This window comes from Plasmodium brasilianum, chromosome 13, assembly GCF_023973825.1.
Source record: "Plasmodium brasilianum strain Bolivian I chromosome 13, whole genome shotgun sequence".
Lineage (NCBI taxonomy): Eukaryota > Apicomplexa > Aconoidasida > Haemosporida > Plasmodiidae > Plasmodium > Plasmodium brasilianum.
In genome coordinates, this window is record NC_090126.1 from 589,452 (window position 1) to 609,887 (window position 20,436).

The following is a 20,436-nucleotide window of genomic DNA, read 5'->3' on the forward strand; positions in this document are numbered from 1 at the left end:
TTTGACATTTATATGTATACATACATACATACATACATACACACATACCTACCGTTTTAACACAACGATATATATGTATGAACTGATAAAAAGTTCCCTTTGTATACAAAAAAGAGAATGAAATATGGAGAAATAAAAAAAGAAACATGCATATACATTAGAATTAAAATAATATACGTTAATAATATTTAAAGAGAAATATTTTACAAGCAAAAATCATATGCAAACTCCTATTTAAAACATTTCCTTTCCATTATTTTACATTTTTCATTTTTTTTTTTTTCCTTTTTTATCTTTTTTCTGTCTGAAAAAAAAAAAAAACGAAAAATAAGAATTTTATTTTTTTTCATGCACAGTACAGGCAAAAAAAAAAAAAAAATGTGCAAAATGGTTAAAAAAAAAAAAAAAAAAAAAAAAAAAAAAAAAAAAAAAAAAAAAAAAAAAAAAAAAAAAACGATCATGGTGTGTAGAAATATCAAAATAAATATTTCCATATCCTTTTCATATAAATGCAATAAAAAAAAGGAATAACTACACAGCATATTACTTTTGTTCATACTTTTAAATAAATAATATTTCATTTTAATCTTATTCTTAATCTTTCTTTTTTTCCCCTATTTTTATTCTTTCCCTTTTTTTCTCCTTTGCTTCTTTGTATTTTCTTAAATTTTTAGAAATTAAATAATTTAATTCTGCGTATTATCCATATATATGTGTATGCATGCATGTACATTTTCCTAATATGGTTGTGGTATTAACAAACATTTTTTTAATTAAAAGAAGAAAATTTTAAATATACGATGACCTGTTTTTTAATCTTCATTTTTAAGTTATTTTTATACGTTGTATGTCTTTTATTGTTTCTATGTTTATAATTCATATTAAAGAAAGACTGTCTTCAAAACAATCGTATTATCGCTCAAAAGATTTTTTCACAGAGTTATACTCTACACAATAATAATACTAATACGTCGTATGTTTCTTATTTTAATGAATATTACAGAATAAAGAAAATTCTTGTCCATAATAATTAAGAAAAAAAAAGAATAAGGGGAAGAAAACCGTGATTGCTACAGTGCAATTCACAACCGTCTGTTTAGGTATATTCGCATAAACCGAAAAAATGTACACATGGGTGTGCATACATATATATATATAATATGCACATATATACATCTTCAAATGAAGACAGGTGAATGTATAACATGTGAATTCAATTATTCCTCGTATTTAAAATTTGTTCTAACGTACAAATACGTATGGAAAATAGATCATGTATTTTTAAGAAAAATTTACGCTATAATAAACAAAACTTTAAGAGCCTTAATCTTTTCTTTTGTCTTATTACATAATCATATCCTATTTTTGTGTATACAAAAATATAAATTATAATAAATAGTGAATTTTTTATCTTAACAAGTTAAAAATTCATAAATTCAAAAATAGAACGATGGCACATGAAATAAAAAAGTTTAATGTGGATACACACAATTAAAATACCTTCTTTGAATGTATAATTTAAATACATAATTTAAATACATAATTTAAATACATAATTTAAATACATAATTTAAATACATAATTTAAATACAATAATTTAAATACAATAATTTAAATAAATGTTTGAAATTTTTATGCAATAGGAAAAATAATAAAGTTTAATAAAAAACATAACATAAATACAGTTTATATGGGGCATTTCCGTTAAAAAAAAAAATAAAGTTTACGCATAAAAGCATATATAAATATATGAAAAAAAAAAAAAAATGGATAGGTAAATAGATGGTTAGATAACTAAATTTATAGATGGATAGATAAAAAGATAGATGGATGGAAATACAAAACAAATGCTGTAAATAATATAATAAAACTCAAAGGTAAATGCTTAAAAAAATAATAATAATAAAATATAATTAATAAAAATGTATGTTCATCCAACCTAAATATACATATATTTATTCTTTACATATATAATCTTTTTTTTTTTTTTTTCCCTTAATAATTCCATAAATATTTTCTGCTAATCATTTAATATAAATTTTAAGTTTATATGTTCTGTGTGAATTATTATTTAATTTGCTTAATTCATACTTCTTGTACAACTAAATTTATTTTATCCTTTATCTTTTTATAACTTTTTTTGAAGAATATCTTCATTAAATTTAGTTTTCTTATAATTAGGATTTGTTATATCCAAATTAAAATCTTTATTTTTATACAAATCTGCAAATCTACTATCGATTTGGTGATTTTCGTTAATTTTTTCGTTAACATTTTCTCCTTGATTTTTTATTATGGCATCTTTTTTTCTTTTATTTGTTTTTTTTGTTATTATTTTTTTTATTTCTTCATCTTTTTTTTTCATTGAATCTATATATGCTTTTTTCTTTATTTTCCTTTTATGTCTTACTCTATCTAAATATGTTTCCCAAGGGGTTTTCTTATCTTCTTTTTTCTCTTTATTTATTAATATATTTTTAAAAACTTGAACAACTTCATTATCTTTATCACTATTATCATCATCAGTTATAATGTGCTGTCCCTTTGTTTTATATTTGTTTTTTTCATTATTGTTCTTATTATTGCTTTTCATTGTAAGATTATTCTGATTCGTATTACTGACTTGTGCTTTCTTATTATTAGTTGAAATCTTTTCAAATTTTTCTTTTTTAATAAGATGTGCAACACTGATTTTCTTTATTGTCTCTTTCTCATTATTATTAAAATACCCAGAACACTCCTTTTCTTTGTTACCATCATCTGCAGATTTTTCCTTTCTTTCTCCTTCGTCACTATTACTACTATGCTCGCTACTATTATCCGAAGGAAAATAATCAATATTTATTTCTTTCTCATTTGGTGTGGTATTTTCATTTATAATATCACCCAGAAGTAGTTTTCTATAATGTTCCTTATTGCACATTTCATTTTTATTAACTGGAGTTATATTTTTATCATGGTCATCTTCATCATCACTGGAAGAATTGGCTAAATATTCTTTTAAATCTAATTCTCTTAAGTTTTCTTCAGTAAATTTTGTCGATAATAATTTTTTTCTTTTAGGATTTTCATCCCACGTTGACTTAGCATACGTATGTTTCAAAGCAGTGCTAATACTATAACGGAATTGATAATTCTCTGGAATTCTGTCACATGTCTCTTTTATTTTATAGTCATCAAGCGAACAATTATCATCAATTATTCTAAGATCTAAATAATTGATACAAAAATCTGCATCCATATCATTCAACTCTTCATATAAAAATTCAACTATTTCTTTACTATAGCATTCTACTAACGCAAAATAGTACCTTGACCGTTGAATTTGATATAAACGAATTTTTTCATTTTCTTCTTCTTCCTCTTCGTCAACGTGTCTATTCCATATAACGCAATTATTATTTCTTTCTTTTTTAATTTTCGCTATGTTTGAACTTTTCTTTTTCGCCTTTTTTTTTTTTTTTTTTTTTAAATTTTTATCATCTGATTGATTTTCTCCATTGTTTTCATCTTGGTTACTTCCTTTACTTCCCTCACCTTTGTCATTACCCTCACTGTGACCACTTTGTACACTTTCATCATCTTTTATATAGTCCAAAAAGTTATTTCTTCTGTATAAGGCCCCTTCATTTTCCCCTTTCCTCCTTAAAAGATCAAAATTAATTAGGGGTCCATGCTCTTGCTCGTACTTAAGCTTTTTCTCTCCGTACTTGGACGTATAAATAGTAACCTTTTTAACTGCTCTACTTTTACTATAATCGATAAATTTTTTTTTTCTTTTTTCAAAATTATAATACGATTCAAAAAGGTAAAAAACATCAACACTCGAAATATTATCCCAGTCACAACCTAACACTGTAAAACGATTGGTCACTTCGAAAGTCATTTTAATATTTTCTTTATTTTTATTATAAATGCTAAGTTTTTTAATATCATTTTTAAAATTATTTTTCCTAGTTTTACTATGATTTTCTTTTAAAAAATTATGCACTTTTGTTTTATCCTTTTTATTGTTTTTTGTTGTTTTTTTTAGGTTACACATGGTACTAACTTCTTCTTCATTATGTTCTTCATTTTTCTTACCTTGTATGATAAAATTCTTCTCTTTTTTTTTTTTTTTCTCTTTTAAACTACTTTTTTTTTCCTTTTTTTTTAATATATCCTCTTCGCTATTACATGAATTTTTATATTTCACATTTTTTTTATTTTCTGTTAAATTGTCCTCACCATTCTTAAGTTGTTTACTAATTTGAATAAGATCATTACTTTTCTTTTTTTCGTGCTTAGTATATTCTTCATCAAGAGTATAATAAAAATTATCCTCATTCTTCATTTCACTTTCATTATTGTCTTCTTTTTTCATATTTTTTATTTTTTTTCTTGGAGGTAACATAGTTGTATAATCCGTAACTGCAACAGAACTCGTATCTACTACTACATTATTATTTTTATCATAATTGTTATTACCATTATAATAATCATTATTACTACCACTAATGTTACCATTATTATTGTTACTAGTAGAATGTATTTTTTTTTTTTTTTTTTTCTTTTTTTCCCCTTTATCATTTATCCTTATTTTTTCCTCTTTGATGTTATTTAATTTTTCCTTTAATTCACATTCCAAATCATTAAATTTCACCTTTTTTTTCTTTCTATAAATAGGTTTATTATCATCACTACTTACCTTTTCCATCCTATTTTTCTTCTTTAATAACTTCTCATTTTTTTTTTTTTTAATTAAATTATCAGTCATTTCCGGAGACCACTTTTTCCCTATATTTATTTTTTTTTGGTTTGTCGTTAAGACGTTTTACAACTTTCCTAATATCATAAAATTTATTCGGTAATTTTTTTTTTTATTTTATTTTTTTTTTTATTTTTACGTAATAAACTTCATAATATCTCTCATATGCACATGTATGAGTATAGTGTACTTATATAAAATACATAAATTTGTATGATGTATAAATAACACTCAGCGCTGTAAATTAAATGGTAATATTGGCACAATTTCTGCTAAAAAAACAAAGTCACAGCATATTTAGGTATACATGTATATAGGTGTACACGTTTATAGGTGTAAATGTATATGGGTATATATAAGAATATAGGTATATATAAGAATATAGGTATGTAAGTGTGTATTTATTACATATAAGCATGCTCCACGAAGATCAATTCATATATATATGTTTAATTACACCTTTATAACAATAAATGATTTAGAATTATTAAGCATAAAAATGATACAATACGTACTTTGCCTTCGTTATATACGCGTACATAATAGTGTACATATAATATATATATATATGTTTAAATAAGTACGTGCACACATATGTCAATAAGGTAATGTAATGATAATAGCGACTTCCTTAAAAAGGTGCTTCTAAAATTTTAAAATTTCTTAAATGAACGAAAAGAATTAAAAGCAAGCGTAAAAGAAAGCGCTTACATAAATAACTACGTATCATATAATTTCTCAAAATGGGAAAATTGTACGTATCTTATAATTTATGTAAAAAATGGATTTAAAATGAAAATCGTATAAAATGAAACAAAACTCATGCATAACATTATTCTATATTAAAAAAAAGAAAAAAGAAAAAAACATTAAAATACAAGTATGAATTGTACGTAGAAAGGGGGATGATATTAAGCATATGTTTTATGTAAAATTTATTTATATGAAAATATGTATTTTTAAACAGAAAAAAAAAAAGGTTCAAAATCATTATAAACAAAAAAAAAAAAAAAAAAAAAAAAAAAAAAAAAAAAAAATATATATATATATATATATACATACATTTAAATACATTATATATATAATTAAATACGTAGCACTTTGCGATAAAGTGTATATGTGTTTTACTTCATCTATTTTATAATTTATGTACAAATATATATATATTTACATATATAAATCTTGCATACTTCATACATACTTAGGGGAAATTCATATTTATTTATGATTTTACAAAGGCTCATGGGTACTTTACAAATGTTCTTTAATAAACCCTTACAAGTATGCGTTATATAAAATCGTAAATATATAATTACAACAATAAAAATGGATGAGTAAAAGGAAAACAAGTTTTGTAATAATGAAAGAAACATATTAAAAGAAACTGTGATAAGTGAATATATTTTATTATACATGTATACATATTTATATGTATGTAAAAATATGTTACAATATTTAAAAAAGAATTACTTAAATTTTAACACATTTTTTAAAAAAAAAAGAGTACTATTACTCAAACAATGGAAAAATTTACATGTTATTATGAATATGCTGATAAAAGAAATATTATTATACAGTAAATTAAAAAAAAAAAAATAAATACACAAGAAAAACATAAAAGAAAAAACAGTACACGTTTTTCTTTTTTACTTTTTTGTTTTTGTTCTTTCTTTTTTTTTTTATGTATTCTTCGTTTTATTTTTTTTTTTTTTTTTTTTTCATTTCACGTGTTTGTATTTATTAGTATCGAAAAAAAAAAAAAAAGGAAATGCCAAAGAATAATTAGAGGAACACTCAATAATACAATTATTAATATAGGAAAAATTTCATATGTTATTATTGATAGCATAGCAAAAAAAAAAAAAAAAAGAAATGAAAAGAAAAGAAAAGAAAAAAAGGTAAAAACATACGTCTTTTATTATTTCTTGTGGAAACCTTTTATGAATAATATATTAAAATGCAAAACTAGAAAAACTTCATAGTTACCTCCAAGAGAAAAAAAAATTTTATGCAAATGATATTTAGTTTCCTACTATTTTTTATGAACCTACACAGACGCTACAAATATTTTTAACGCACAATGCTTGTGAAATTTAATTATTCTAAATTATTATATTTTTTAAATTATAATCTTTCACTTAATATGTTTTATATCTTTAATAGCTCTTTTTATTCAATTTATTTTTTAAATAATATATGTATAGTGTAGTTTATAATTTTTGTTGAAAGAAAGAAAACTAATTTTGTAGTCTGTGTAATTGGATGTTCTATATGCTTGACTCGTGTTAAACTTTTAAACAAAAAAAAAAAAAAAAAAAATTAACGCATTTCCAATATAATTGATGCATTTTTAAATGTTTTTTATTTTTCATATGCCATCCTTTAAGAAAAAACAGAAATTAAAGGGAATCAAAAAATAGTTATAATCTTTTAAATATGTAAAATATAAATGAAATTTTTTTTTTTTTTGATTTATCGAAGGACAAAAAAATATAGGCAGAAATATATATATATATATATACAAAAGACCTCTTTTTTTTTTTTTTTTTTTTTTTTTGCTTGAATTTTTACCTGTAAAAGATGCAATTTTAACTACGAATAATTCTCCAAAAAAAAAAAAAAATTTCTTAATATCCATATAATGAAGATCATCAACTTAAATCTGATGTATAAAAATATGTAGAAGAAAAGAGAATAAAATGTTTCAAAGAAAAAGAAAAATATGTGTTCATAAATTTTTTAAGCAGTTCACTTTGAATCAAAATGTGTATGTAGTATTATGTATATATGTATGTATTTATATTGGCATAAGTACATTATGCATATAAATTAAATGTAATACTAAGATGCCTATTTAACATATTCTCAATATATAAGATGTTTAAGCTAATAAATTCCCATTATGACTTAAATTGAAATCGATATAAATAATAAATTATAATTATTTTATAGTCACTAATGCATAAACAATATTTTATTTTAATTCTCTAGAAAGGAAAAAAAAAAAAAAGATAGCTAGATATTTTTTATTAGTTTTAAAAAATTGCAGCTATATTTACAGAAGATAACAACGTATTAATAACAAGTACAACTTGTCGATATATAAACCATACGTATTTATGTTGAGAAAATTTATACATAAATAGATATACATATAATACATGCTTATATATAATATAAATATATATATGTTTAATTCCCTTTATGAGATTCTTCCTCCGTTGCAATATCTGGGCCATTTATTATTTTTTTTTTTATTATTAAAAAAGTTTGTATATCAATTTATATAACAAATGTAACTAGCCATATTTTTAATTCCATTCTTCTTGAATTTCTTTTGTCTTTTCATTTTTTTATTAAGTTACCAATTAATGACTCCATTTGTTCTTTCTATAAATTAAAATGAAAATATATTTAAAAAACTGAGTAAAAAAGTATATTATAAAACAAAAATGCGTAAGGGTATATATAAATATATAAGCATAAATATAAATAGAAACATAAAAAATAATATAATCAAAATTGAATCATCCGACGATGTAAACTTTTTTATACATGAATAAAGATTTATTGAAAATAAAAAAAGACAGCCATATATGTGATTCATTTATTTATACTTGCTTAGTAGAGTAATCCATGAAATACTTATTTATAGACAGATTCTATTATTTTTTTTGTGAAAAAATGTATGATAAGTAACAAATATATGTGTACGTGCTTATGTAACACACTTAAAAAAAAAAAAAAAAAATTTTAATTGTGATATTTTTTAATATATAACCTTTCTAAAATAATTTTGAATTTTATTTTTCTCCATTTTTCTATTGTTTTCTCTGAAATGTAACATATATAAATTAAATATATTGTTTCCTTATCTGCATATTAAAAGAAATGAAGAATAATTATAATGCTGCAAAAAGCAAAATACTAATTTTTTTTGTCTTTAACATTTCTTTAACTAAATCATCATTTAAGAGTGACTCCGTGTAGAAGACGTTAATTACAGAATAAGGCGGCTCGTTCTAAAATTTTCCATTATATACATATATATATATATATATTATTATTTAATATAAGTATTTAACAAAAAAAAGTAAATTTATAAATACATGCCACAAGTGCTTAGTAAAATAAGGAACAAAACAAAAGGAAAAGAAGCAATATGTTTCATTTTACCATATCTCTGTCTATTTGCATAAATATGACATTTTTATCATTAATTTCACCATTTTCTTTTATAAATGTATGACTTAATTGAAAAGACAACAGACATAGTAAAATTGAAAGCATAATTTTTTTCATCATTTTTACTATTTTTGAAAATTTTATATGAAAATATGAAAAAAAATATATATATTCCAAATATAATGTTATGAATAATTTTACTTCGGTGAATAGTAATTATATAAAGATAACACAAAAAGTTTGGAGAAAAATTATTTGTTCTGTAAATTTATAACTATAGGATAATCTATTGGTTTACGTAAACGTGAATTGATGTACATATATCATTTGAATTGAAGATTCATTTTTTTTTTTTTTTTTCACAAATTTAAGATAACTACAATATTTATTTTAAGCATATATATTTTTCCTAAGTTAAAAAAAAAAAAAAAATTATTTTTAAACAGATGATAATTTTTTGTAATATTATTTAAATCGTCATATTGCAAATCTTTTACAGAAGAATAGCATCATGTAAAATACATGTTTTTATTTTATTTTATATTATTATTATTATTATTTTTTTTTTTTTTTTTGTTGTTGTGTATCTACTCATTTTTTCCTATTTTATCTTTTGCATTACTATCTTGCAGTTTTGTTGATTTTTCTGTTTTGTTTTTTTTTTTTATTTCATCATTTTTTTATTTGGTCAGTTTTTAATTATATCTCTGATTATATCAACTATTTATTTGTTCTATTATTTCATTATTTTTTCATTTAATTTGATATTGTGCTATCTCTTTTGCATTTTAAGTTATAATGCCGTTTTTCTTATTATTTTTTTTTTTTTTTAATATTTGCCCTGTAATAGCTTACAAGTGTTGGCAAGATGACGCAACGAATATTCCTGAATTGTTGTAAAAACTCATTTAAAAAATGGAACATGAGTGAAATAACATAAAATAAAATAAATAAATGGACATGACTCTCGGAAATCTAAGTTTTTTTTTTTTTTTTTTTTTTTTTTGTTTGTGCGTTTTTACAAATTCGCAAATTTACAATAAGTCATCTTAATAAAAATTTTTTTTTCGTTTCATTAAAGAAAAAGAAAAATATGACATTCACGATATTTCATTTTTAATTTATAAAAAGTATACCTTAATGTTCTCAGTAATTTCTTAAAGGAAAAATGACATAAAATAAGAAAAATAATTGGTAAAATAAATGGGAAGCAATGAGTAAAAGGATAAAGAACAAGATAAACAAGTTTACAACCAAATAAAAAAGACAATTTACCATGTTTTATGAAAACCGACACACATACATACACATGTGCATATTCATTACTATTAATATTCTTTAAAATAAAAAAAAATCCCTTAATAAAGCTAACGGTTTAAAAAGAGTCTATACTGAGAAAAAGCGAAAAAAAAAAAAAAAAAAGGATCATTCCACGTTTTTTAAAAAAATGCATGTTCTAGAGCTATAAAAAAACATCCAAAATTTTTCTCTGTTTATACAGAATTCACATTATATATGAAAAAAAAAAAAAAAAAAAAATTAATAGAAAATTCATGAAACACATCTTCTGTTTTGATTATTTAAAAAAAATTTTAAATTATTAGTTAATAGTCTTTAATTTGTACGAACTTACAACCGATTTCACATTTTTAAAAATCGAATAAGTATATATAAATATACATACAAATATACAAACACATATATATATATATATATATATATATATATATACATGCGCTCCTATACATATTTAAGGTCTTTTCCGATTTGTAAAAATATATGTTAAAAATTCTCGATTAAACAATATAGCATTTTAATATATTTTCCCTGCTCATTCTCTCATTTGTTTAAAAAAAATTGTAATTAAAAATGTCTGATCCACAAGTAAGTATGAATCGAAAATTTAGCTGTCCAACTATTGATAATCCTGAACTTAAAAATAAAAAAAAAACAAGATTAATTCGATTGAAAAATGGGCACTACAGGAGAATAGTTGATATATCAAACATAGACAAATTAGATATATTACCTATATCATGCACTTTTGCTTGTCCCTCACCTAGACAGGAAGAAAAAGGTGTGTTAATTGAATATAAAATTGCTAGAAGAAAATTTTTACAAAATGCTGCAAATTATTTTGAATTACTTTAAATTACTATCAATTGTTGTAAATTTTTGTGAATTATTGTAAATTTTTTTTTTTTTTTCAATTTTTATCCCTGCACGTTTTACAATTCCATGCTTTATTTAAAATATATTATTTTTTTAATGATTAATTTTTTTTAATTTTTAATTGTTCACGTTGCTGATGGTTCACTTTGCTAATTTACTCTTTTATGTGTTAGTTTTGTTTATATATTTGCCTTCTAAAGTGTTCATTTTTTCTACATTTTTTACATTTTTAATGTTTTTTACCTTTATCACATACAGAGGAAAAAAAATCAACAGAATCTCAAAATAGTAAAAGCTCAAAAGAGGATAAAATGAGTAATAATTCACTAACGGATGAAAGATATTGTATTGATGTAATCGAGGAAAAATCAGAGGGCGTTCACACTATTGGGACTATTTCCGACCTTTCCATTACTCGAACCAGCATGAAAAGTATAGAAAATGTATCCTTGAAAGTGCAATCTGAATTTGACGAGGAGGAATTAAACCAGGAAGAAGTCGAAGAAGAATATGCGAATTCGGAAGAAGAGGAAGAAGAAGTGGAACAGGAACAGGAGGAAGAAGAATTGGAACAGGAAGAGGAAGAGGAAAAGGAAGAGGAGGAAGAAGAAGAAGAAGATGATGATGACGAAGACTTTTTGGATGAAAAAAAGGAAGAAAATGTGGAAGTACCACCTGAGGAAAAAACATTAATAGCACCATCAAAAACATTAATGAAAGGAACAAAAACAAATATTTACTTTTTATCAAATAAAGAAATGGTTCAGGCTTTAATGTGCTATAACTATAAATGTAATGCTGTAGTATTTGAAAAAGATACATTTTTAAGGTACTTATATATGAAATCTATCAATAATATCATATTAAATGAACGCATGATTGAGCAATTGTGTAAACAGGAAAATTTAAAATATGTCTTAGCAAGTAATTCAATTGTTGTTGAATCTACGGATTTTCTTAAACCCCTTATTATTGAATTTGAATCATCAATTTCTAAAAAGGTTTTTGTAAATCATATAAAATATACTGCACAAAATGAAATAGATATGAACAAATTCAGCGAATATTTTGATGAACTTCATCCGAATGAAAAATTACGTCTCAGTAAAGTCGAAAGATTTCACTCCCTCAATGTGATAGCCACGAACAACTAGCATATAAATTTCTCAATGTATATTCTTTACCACGTAGAATATACATATAAATATATATATATGTGTGGGTGGATATAAAAACGCTGACTGGACACAATGCTTGCTCGTATGCATATGTTTGTGTATATAAACAAATGTCCGTATATAGCTGCCTATGTATTTACTGTGCATTCCTGAACATCTGCAATTCTTGCATTATACATAACCTTTCTTGCATTTAAATTCAAACTTTGTTTTTTTGTGTACACACGAAGTTACTAACATATTAAACTTGTACCTCTCTCTAACATTTTAACTGCTTTAAAATTAAGAAGAAAAATGCAAAATAGCAAAACATAACAAAATGAAGCATAATAGACCAAAATAAAGCAGATCAACACAAACAAAATATCAGCAGAGCAAGAAAAAATAATCTGTCTCTACTTCATATCTGTGTGTACTATTTTTAACCTTTTTATTGTTTTATGCGACAAAATTACTTGCTTTTTTTATAATTCATTTTATTCATTCTTGTGTTCATTTTTTTTTTTTTTTTTTTTTGATAGGTATTTTCTTAATTCTCTTCATTTCGTTTTTACAATTATTTATTTGTTTTTTAGTAAACTTTGATATGTACTTTTATGTACACATACAAATGCATATGTTTGTATGTATGTAAACACTCCCAGGTCCTTTTTTCCTTTTTTTTAGAATGACATTCGATTATTTATTTTTTGTTAAATTAATTATGTTTATGCCTTCCGTTTCATTGGACTTTTTATCACTTTTAATTACACTCTTGTTTCACTTTTATGTATATATATAAATATATATATATTTTTTTTTTTTTAATAATTTTTAAAGTATAAACAAAAAAAAAAAAAAAAAAAAAAAAAAAAAGTGTATAAATGACTTTCAATAATTATACTTATTTCAAGCATAAATACAACTACAGTAGTTTAAGATTCACGTTATCAATTTTTAGTAATAGAGAAATGCCCTAATTATTATTATGGTTTGAGGTATTTTCAGTATAGTACAATATACACAAGCATATACTGTAAAATGTAAAAATAAAATAATAATGTGAGATATAAGTCCTTGAATTAAACAATTAACATTTTTAAGTATGACAAAAGGATAGAACATTTTTCTGTTCAGAATATTTATGTTGCAACTGATAAGCTGTGAATTACTGTTTGTTATAATGTACTATTAATAAACATGTTTTTCTTTAAAAAGTCATGAGAATTTTGAAAATACTTATAATTTTCCTACATCTAATTCGTTCTTATATCATTAAGAAGGTAATCAGTAAAAAAAATAAAATTCATGTTAGACCAAAAAAAAAAAAAAAATACGACATGTGCATTATGCAATGTTGTCGTCTATATATATATGTATATACATATATGTGTATATGAATATTTACTTGGGTGAAATATTTCTTTTCCTGTAAAGAATAACGACCGCTTTAAAGAACACAATCAGTGCGATATTGCACAAAAATGCTACCAGTACACACACGCAAATAATAATGTGCTCTCGAATAATACATATAACTGTGGGCCAAAAATAAAATAAAACAGTTTAAAATATATTTGTCTATTTATAATTTTACTTAGCTAAAATGGGAAGAAGAACAATTGCATAAGAAAAGGTTTCAGTTATATAGAACGAGATATTTCCGAAAATTTAAAACAATGCCATATGTTAGAGATTCGGGGGAAAATCATATAAAAGAATTAACAAGAGAACGAGTTAGGCTTAGCAAACACACAACAAATTCAATAACACGCGGAGCAAATTTTTTGTTTATATGCAATTTGGATAATCGCTTATCGTCTAGAGATGTTACCCATTTTTTTAATTATTTTATTGGAATTGACATGTGTATAGCAAGGATAAAAAAAAACAGATTCACAGGTTTGTTTTAGCACTAAATGATAAACTATTTTGCCTTATTTCATCGCGTTGTTTATGCATTTTTTCTGAATATTTTTCGTTTATCCTTTTCCCAATTTAGCTTCTCACTTTCGCTCATTTTTACCGCTCCTTTTTCACCCCCCTTTATAGGCAGAAATATAGGACATGGAATTTTAGAATTTAAAAAGGCAGAAGATGCAACATTAGTTTTGCTAAATTATCAGGGAATCAAGTTGGGGCAAAAAAACATAATTTTAACAGAGGCATTTAAGAATGAACATTTGAAACAAAAAAAACACATATGCAATATCATCCAACCTGGAAGGCAATAGAAATTATTACATATACAATATATGCGTATGACACAAGCTCCTACATATATTAAATATAAAATAACGCAGTAGTTAAAAAACAGAAAAAGATATCACAATTAAAAAAAAAGAAATATGTTCTGAAATATAATGAAATACCGCTTATCAATATTAAAGATGAGGAAGGTAATCCCAATTCATGAAAAATGATTTATATTTTTAAAACAGTAAGATAAAATATATAACACGACGCAAAAAAAAATAAAAAAAAAAAAAATTATAAACGAACTGAACTGTAAATAAATAAGAGCTAAGGGAAAAAGCCAAATTAAAATATATATATATATATATATATATATATATATATATATATATATATATACACTTAGTTACAACATTTTTGTTTTCGTATTTTCCTATTTTTTTTTCGTCATTTTCGAAATATATTCATGCGGATAAAAATTACATATGGATTCTCATTTATATCAATTTATATATTGCATTTTATTGCATTTTATTTCATTTTATTTTAATTTTTTTTTTTTTTTTTTTTCCGTTTACTCTTTCCCCATTTTATTAACTTTTCAAAAAATTCAACACAATTTGTAATGCATTACTTAGCTGCTGCGTATAATTCGTTGACACATCAATTTTGTTTAAGGGGATACTGTAATTTTTTACAAACCTGTTAAAAACCCATCTTCTTTGTCTTTTGGCATATTTATAAGTTTTTCTAATTAAATTATCCTTACATATATTGAATAACTTCTCATCATCAATTTTGTTAATTATTTTGTTTTCGATATATGTATCAAATTCTTTATATGCAATACTTTGATATATTCCTTTTCCTAATAATTTTACATCCTTGGTATTGTTCATCTCTTTTAATTTTATAGCTTCATCCAAAAGGCCTTTTAAAATCATATCGTTCACTCGTTTTTCAATTTGTTCTTTTAAGATATCATCGTTATTATAATCTAAATAAAACAAACAAGGTAAATATCTTGTTTTCTCAATGTTATTGTTTTTGTGATTTTTCATTTTTATTAATTCACTATGTTTTTTATTATATGTGTAAAAAATATCAAGACTTCGGCATATTCTTTTTCTATCATTTTTGTGGAGCTGATTAGCTCTTTCTTCATCAACTCTTTTAAGCTCTTCGTGCAATTCATCATTTGTTTTATGTTCATACTTGTCTTTTACTTTTTCTCCTACTCTCTCACCTGGCAACTGTTCAGCCTTTTCTTCTTCCCTTTTTTCCCTTAAATCAACGACGGACTCCCATAACAAAGATTCAATATATAGAAGAGTACCCCCTGTTACTATAGCTACCTTTTTATTAATATTAATATTTTTAATAATTGGTATTGTATAATTAATAAATTTGTGAGCATTAAACTCTTGATTTAATTCACATACATCTAACATATGATGTTTTATATCTCTTTTTTCATCTTCATCTACTTTTGCAATTCCTACACTAAAATCCTGGTAAACTTGCATAGAATCAGCACTAATAATTTCCCCTTCTATATTATGATTTAATAATTCTTTACATAAGTCGATACTAAACTTTGTCTTACCACTGCATGTTACGCCTATGACTAAAATTATTTTTTCCTTCTCTTTTCTATTACAACATGATAAAAATAGTGGACTATTTGTCACTTTATCGTTATCTGTAAGTGTGGGTAAACTAATATCCTTTCGTTTTTCATTAGTATCTGGCGTATTCTCGTTTGTAGCATCTGAATTTGCTGCATATTCATCTCTAGACAACTGCATGTTACTCGCTTTGTTTATTCCATTAAGTGCGGCTATATAATTCAAGTTTTTCTCCTTTTCTTCATTTAATTTTATTAGGCCTACTTTTATGTTATTAACTTGGGTATCATTCGTCTCGAGCAAGTAATTTTTCACATTGCTACTATTCCTTTTCAAGCAACAGATTTTACTGTATATATATGATAATATATACTTACTATCTCTGCACTTTTTAATGAGTTCAGAATTACCACTATTAAAAGTATAATAAAATTCTGATTTAGATTTTTTTGGGTAAAAATAATAGGCACTCCTCCTTATAAAACATTTTAAAATGTTCCTGTTTTTGTGTATTACTTTATTATTTATTTTACTTTTTTCTCCTTTAAAAATTACGTTTTGATTTCTCATAAAAAAACACTCAATACGTATAAAGGCACTGTTCGAAAAAAAGAAGTGTAATAGTATAAATATAAATGCATAACATAACATCTATAAGTGATTCGATGTTACATATTTTTGATGCTGTGGTAGAGTAAATTTGTGAATTAGTTTGGTACAATTGAATATATAAAACATGGTACTTGGTTTTACGGGAAAAAAGAAGATCTAATAGTGAAACAAAAAGCATACACATATACATGAACAGGTAAACACACGCATATTCACATGTACGTAGATCTATAAATTCGTACATATATACATGTACATACGCATGTTTTAATGTAACGTATACATGAATTCGTCCACACGTCAGCCCTTGAAATATTCCCTGAGAACACGTGCCCCCATTTAAAATTACTTCTCAATTTTTTTATATATTAATTTCATTCTCAAAAAAAAAAAAAAACCATCATACAAATTCAATTACGTAACAAGTATAAAAATTACTACTAAAATTTTTATGCTGGTAGTTTGTATGTTATACCCGCATATATACTTATATAAAATTTCTTTATGAGAAGTTTTTTTTTTTTTTTTTAAATGTTTCATAAAGATATTTCTATATACTAAAAATCGTGAAAATTAAAACATTGCTTTCATATTGAATATAAAAACAATTCTATATTTCAAATTAAATCCTTTAATAACGTTCAACAAATAAAACTGTGAAGTGTCCTTCATACTTTTTTAAACAACGTAGGAACGTGCTCATGAATATATATATATATATATAAATATTTGAGAAAAAAAAAAAAAGAAAAAAAAGATTAAAAAAAAAAAAAAAAACTGAACAGTTCAGCAAGTAAAAAAAGCAAGGAATATATTAAAAAGATTACACTTTAATCTTCACACTTAATAAATCATTTTCATAGATTCTATTTTCATAGTTTCTACAATAGGTGAATATTGCGCTATAACTTTGGAGATAGAAAAATGTAGAGCATCTTTTATTATTTCGCTTTGCACTTTTAGTAACTTCATTTGCAAATCTAAAATTTTTTGTCGCTCTAATTTTTCAGTGATATCCCGTCTCCTTTGCATTTGCATTACGAGTTCGTCAATGGTTGGATAGCTGCCATTTTAAAAAAAAAAACAAAAATAAAATAAAATAAATAAATAAATAAATAAATATAAATATATATATATAACAGTTAAGTTAAATAAGTAAATCCAACGTACATGTGTATATGATTTTTGTATTTGTGTATTCATCTGCATTTGTATCACTATGTTTATTTTCAAATTACCCGTAATCTGTTTGGCTTATTTTTACGTTCAATATGTTCCCAGTATCTTCGTATTCTCCCTCCTCTAAAAAGGACGATTGCCTTTGAAAATTTTCCTAACAAAAAGGAAAAAATATATTAATTGGCAAATAGTCTAAAAGTTAGAAAAATATAAAATGCGAGAAATATATGTGGTAAAGCACAAAATGTAAAGTACTTTTATTTTCTGCTTTTCTTCTCGTTGACCCAGTTCCTTCAGTTCCTTTTTTAAAGTTCTATGCAACACCTTTATGTAACAGAAAAAGCAAAAAAATGTTAGCGCGTGTACATATATATCTATATTTGTGTATCTATATATATGCATTCCGAAAAGTAAGAATGTAAGATAACAAGCTCCATTAACATATGAGTAGAGATAACCTTTTTGTCAACTAAGAAAGGGTTTAGTTGTAATTGTATTTGTTTTTGTAACTCTAGAATAGTTATGTCCGTCAAAATTCCTAGTTCTGATATAGCAGTTTCAAACATCTGGATGTGCATAAAAAAGGAAAAAAAAAAAGAGCTTTTAAAATATCATTTTCAAACCATCTTCCTCATGTGTATATACCAGCGTATTTCTTATGTATATATATGTGTGTTTACAAGTGATAATATATGTATAACTTTATATACATTTTGAGCATTTCCATTCATAAAAGAAACATAGTTTATTACCGTTACTTCTTCATCTGTCCTGTATTGCTCTATTTCTTCAATTTTTTCTTTTATGTCCACACTAGGTTCACTTATCTCAGATAACTACAAAATTTCAAATTTAGAAAATATAATTGTAAGGTCTTAACATATTTAAATTTTTGTTTTGTTATTATATTTTCAACTTTTTCTCTTTTTTAACAATACATAATTTTCAGTCACATTTTTCGTGCCCTTATTAATGTAATATGGGGTACTACCCAAATATATATACGTATGTACAAACATATACAAATATATATATATATAAACTAAATAAACATAAATGAATATGCGTAATTATACCAATGTCTTTATTTGCTTATTTTCTTACTGATATTTTAACAGAGGGAATAGTATTATTTACATAGTTCTGTTGCAGAAATGATGTATGATTTCTAAGTTCCGGTGGTGGTAATGGGCCACTTTTGGCCTGATTATTTTTTTGATAATTTTTTAATTCTTTTTCCCCTTCTTCGGAATCTTTAACTTTTCTTAAATTTTCCTTTTTTAATGTTTTAACAGAATTAGAAATAACTGAACCTAGTATATTTGGATCATTAAAAATGCTTAACAATTTTTCAACTGTGTCTTGTATTTTTATTTTCGAACTCGATAAGGATTTATTATATTCATCTTCTAATTTTTGCATCATCCCCTATATATTTTGTTTTACAAGTATTTTCAATTTTTTCTTTTATCATTATTTATATAAACACATTTTAATAATGCGCAATAATGTATGTGTTTTCCTTTTTCTCATCTTTTTCATTTTACTTCATTTCTTTTTCTTTCTTTCTTTCTATTTTATTTATTTTATATTTTTTTTTTTTTTTATTTTGTTACCTCTTCCAATTTGAGCCTAGCAGATTCTAGAAGCTTAATTTCTGCTGAAACTTGTGGTAAAGGCTGCATTAAAAAAAAAGTTATACATCTAATTTAGGAAAAAAAGAAAAAAAAAAAATTATATTAATTTATAAAAATAATTGTGTCTGCTGATTGAGAGAAGGGCAATTTTACCCTTTTTCTAAGTGTTATTCTTTCACTATTTAAAACATCATAATTTGTGTTTTTCAAACGAAGGTACACATATACATGTGCATATATTTATATGTAGTGAGGCAAAACGATTTCGTTTCATTTAATCGCGTATATTCCGCTATTCTTTTTTAATTCTTATCGTTTTCCCTTCATTTCTTTTTAGAGTTACTATTGTTATTGCTGTTATCGTTATTGTTACTTCAACTCTTTTTGTATTAGGTTTTGTTATATATATTTTTTTTTTCTTAACATTTTCCGGGGGACTTAGTTTAACTTCTATAGATGGTAGTGACTTCGAATTATACTCATAATCTGTCGACCAACCGGTGTTTTCCTAAAAATCAGAATAACTCAAAATAGGATTTAACAAATAGGGTGGAAATACAACAAAGAAATAGAAAGCATATTAGTTAAATGTTCAGGTAGTTATGTTAAACTTTTATATTATTTTATGTTATTATTATTATTTTTTTTTTCTTCTCTTTTCTTATATATCGCACTTCATCGGATAGTATTATCGTAAGAGCGCAAGAAGCTAGAACAACACAACATAAAAAGAAATTTAATCTGAACAACATTTTTTTTTTTTTTTTTATTATTGATATAAATTAATTGCAAAGTTGTATAAAAGCTATTAATTTTGCTCTATATTTTCTAACGAGACGTGCGTATATGCATAAATATACAATTACAAATAGTTTTCTTTTCCTTATTATATGTGTATAATTTTGTGAACAGTTAAGAGAAAA

At 23.7% G+C, this 20,436-nt stretch overlaps 5 protein-coding genes across 5 annotated transcripts; 2 read left to right on the forward strand and 3 right to left on the reverse strand.

Annotated features, from left to right (window-relative positions):
• Nucleotides 1-2,128: 2,128 nt before the first annotated feature.
• MKS88_004812 (pre-rRNA-processing protein ESF1) lies at nucleotides 2,129-4,756 on the reverse strand (the record flags this gene model as incomplete). Its single annotated transcript, XM_067218018.1, has 1 exon — nucleotides 2,129-4,756. One exon carries the CDS (start codon nucleotides 4,754-4,756, stop codon nucleotides 2,129-2,131), a length of 2,628 nt encoding a protein of 875 aa, XP_067071193.1.
• Nucleotides 4,757-10,801: 6,045 nt separating this feature from the next.
• MKS88_004813 (uncharacterized protein) lies at nucleotides 10,802-12,258 on the forward strand (the record flags this gene model as incomplete). The annotated part of the gene is made up of 2 exons (XM_067218020.1): nucleotides 10,802-11,009; nucleotides 11,363-12,258. The coding sequence occupies 2 exons, from the start codon at nucleotides 10,802-10,804 to the stop codon at nucleotides 12,256-12,258; spliced, it is 1,104 nt and encodes a 367-aa protein (XP_067071194.1).
• Nucleotides 12,259-13,940: 1,682 nt separating this feature from the next.
• On the forward strand, nucleotides 13,941-14,495 carry MKS88_004814 (RNA-binding protein; the record flags this gene model as incomplete). Its single annotated transcript, XM_067218021.1, has 2 exons — nucleotides 13,941-14,163; nucleotides 14,314-14,495. 2 exons carry the CDS (start codon nucleotides 13,941-13,943, stop codon nucleotides 14,493-14,495), a joined length of 405 nt encoding a protein of 134 aa, XP_067071195.1.
• Nucleotides 14,496-15,050: 555 nt separating this feature from the next.
• MKS88_004815 (tRNA dimethylallyltransferase) lies at nucleotides 15,051-16,655 on the reverse strand (the record flags this gene model as incomplete). Its single annotated transcript, XM_067218022.1, has 1 exon — nucleotides 15,051-16,655. One exon carries the CDS (start codon nucleotides 16,653-16,655, stop codon nucleotides 15,051-15,053), a length of 1,605 nt encoding a protein of 534 aa, XP_067071196.1.
• An 885-nt stretch (nucleotides 16,656-17,540) lies between these two features.
• Nucleotides 17,541-20,265, reverse strand: MKS88_004816 (41-3 protein; the record flags this gene model as incomplete). The annotated part of the gene is made up of 9 exons (XM_067218023.1): nucleotides 17,541-17,760; nucleotides 17,936-18,030; nucleotides 18,132-18,200; nucleotides 18,335-18,442; nucleotides 18,629-18,712; nucleotides 18,981-19,304; nucleotides 19,493-19,555; nucleotides 19,887-20,021; nucleotides 20,188-20,265. 9 exons carry the CDS (start codon nucleotides 20,263-20,265, stop codon nucleotides 17,541-17,543), a joined length of 1,176 nt encoding a protein of 391 aa, XP_067071197.1.
• Nucleotides 20,266-20,436: the final 171 nt, after the last annotated feature.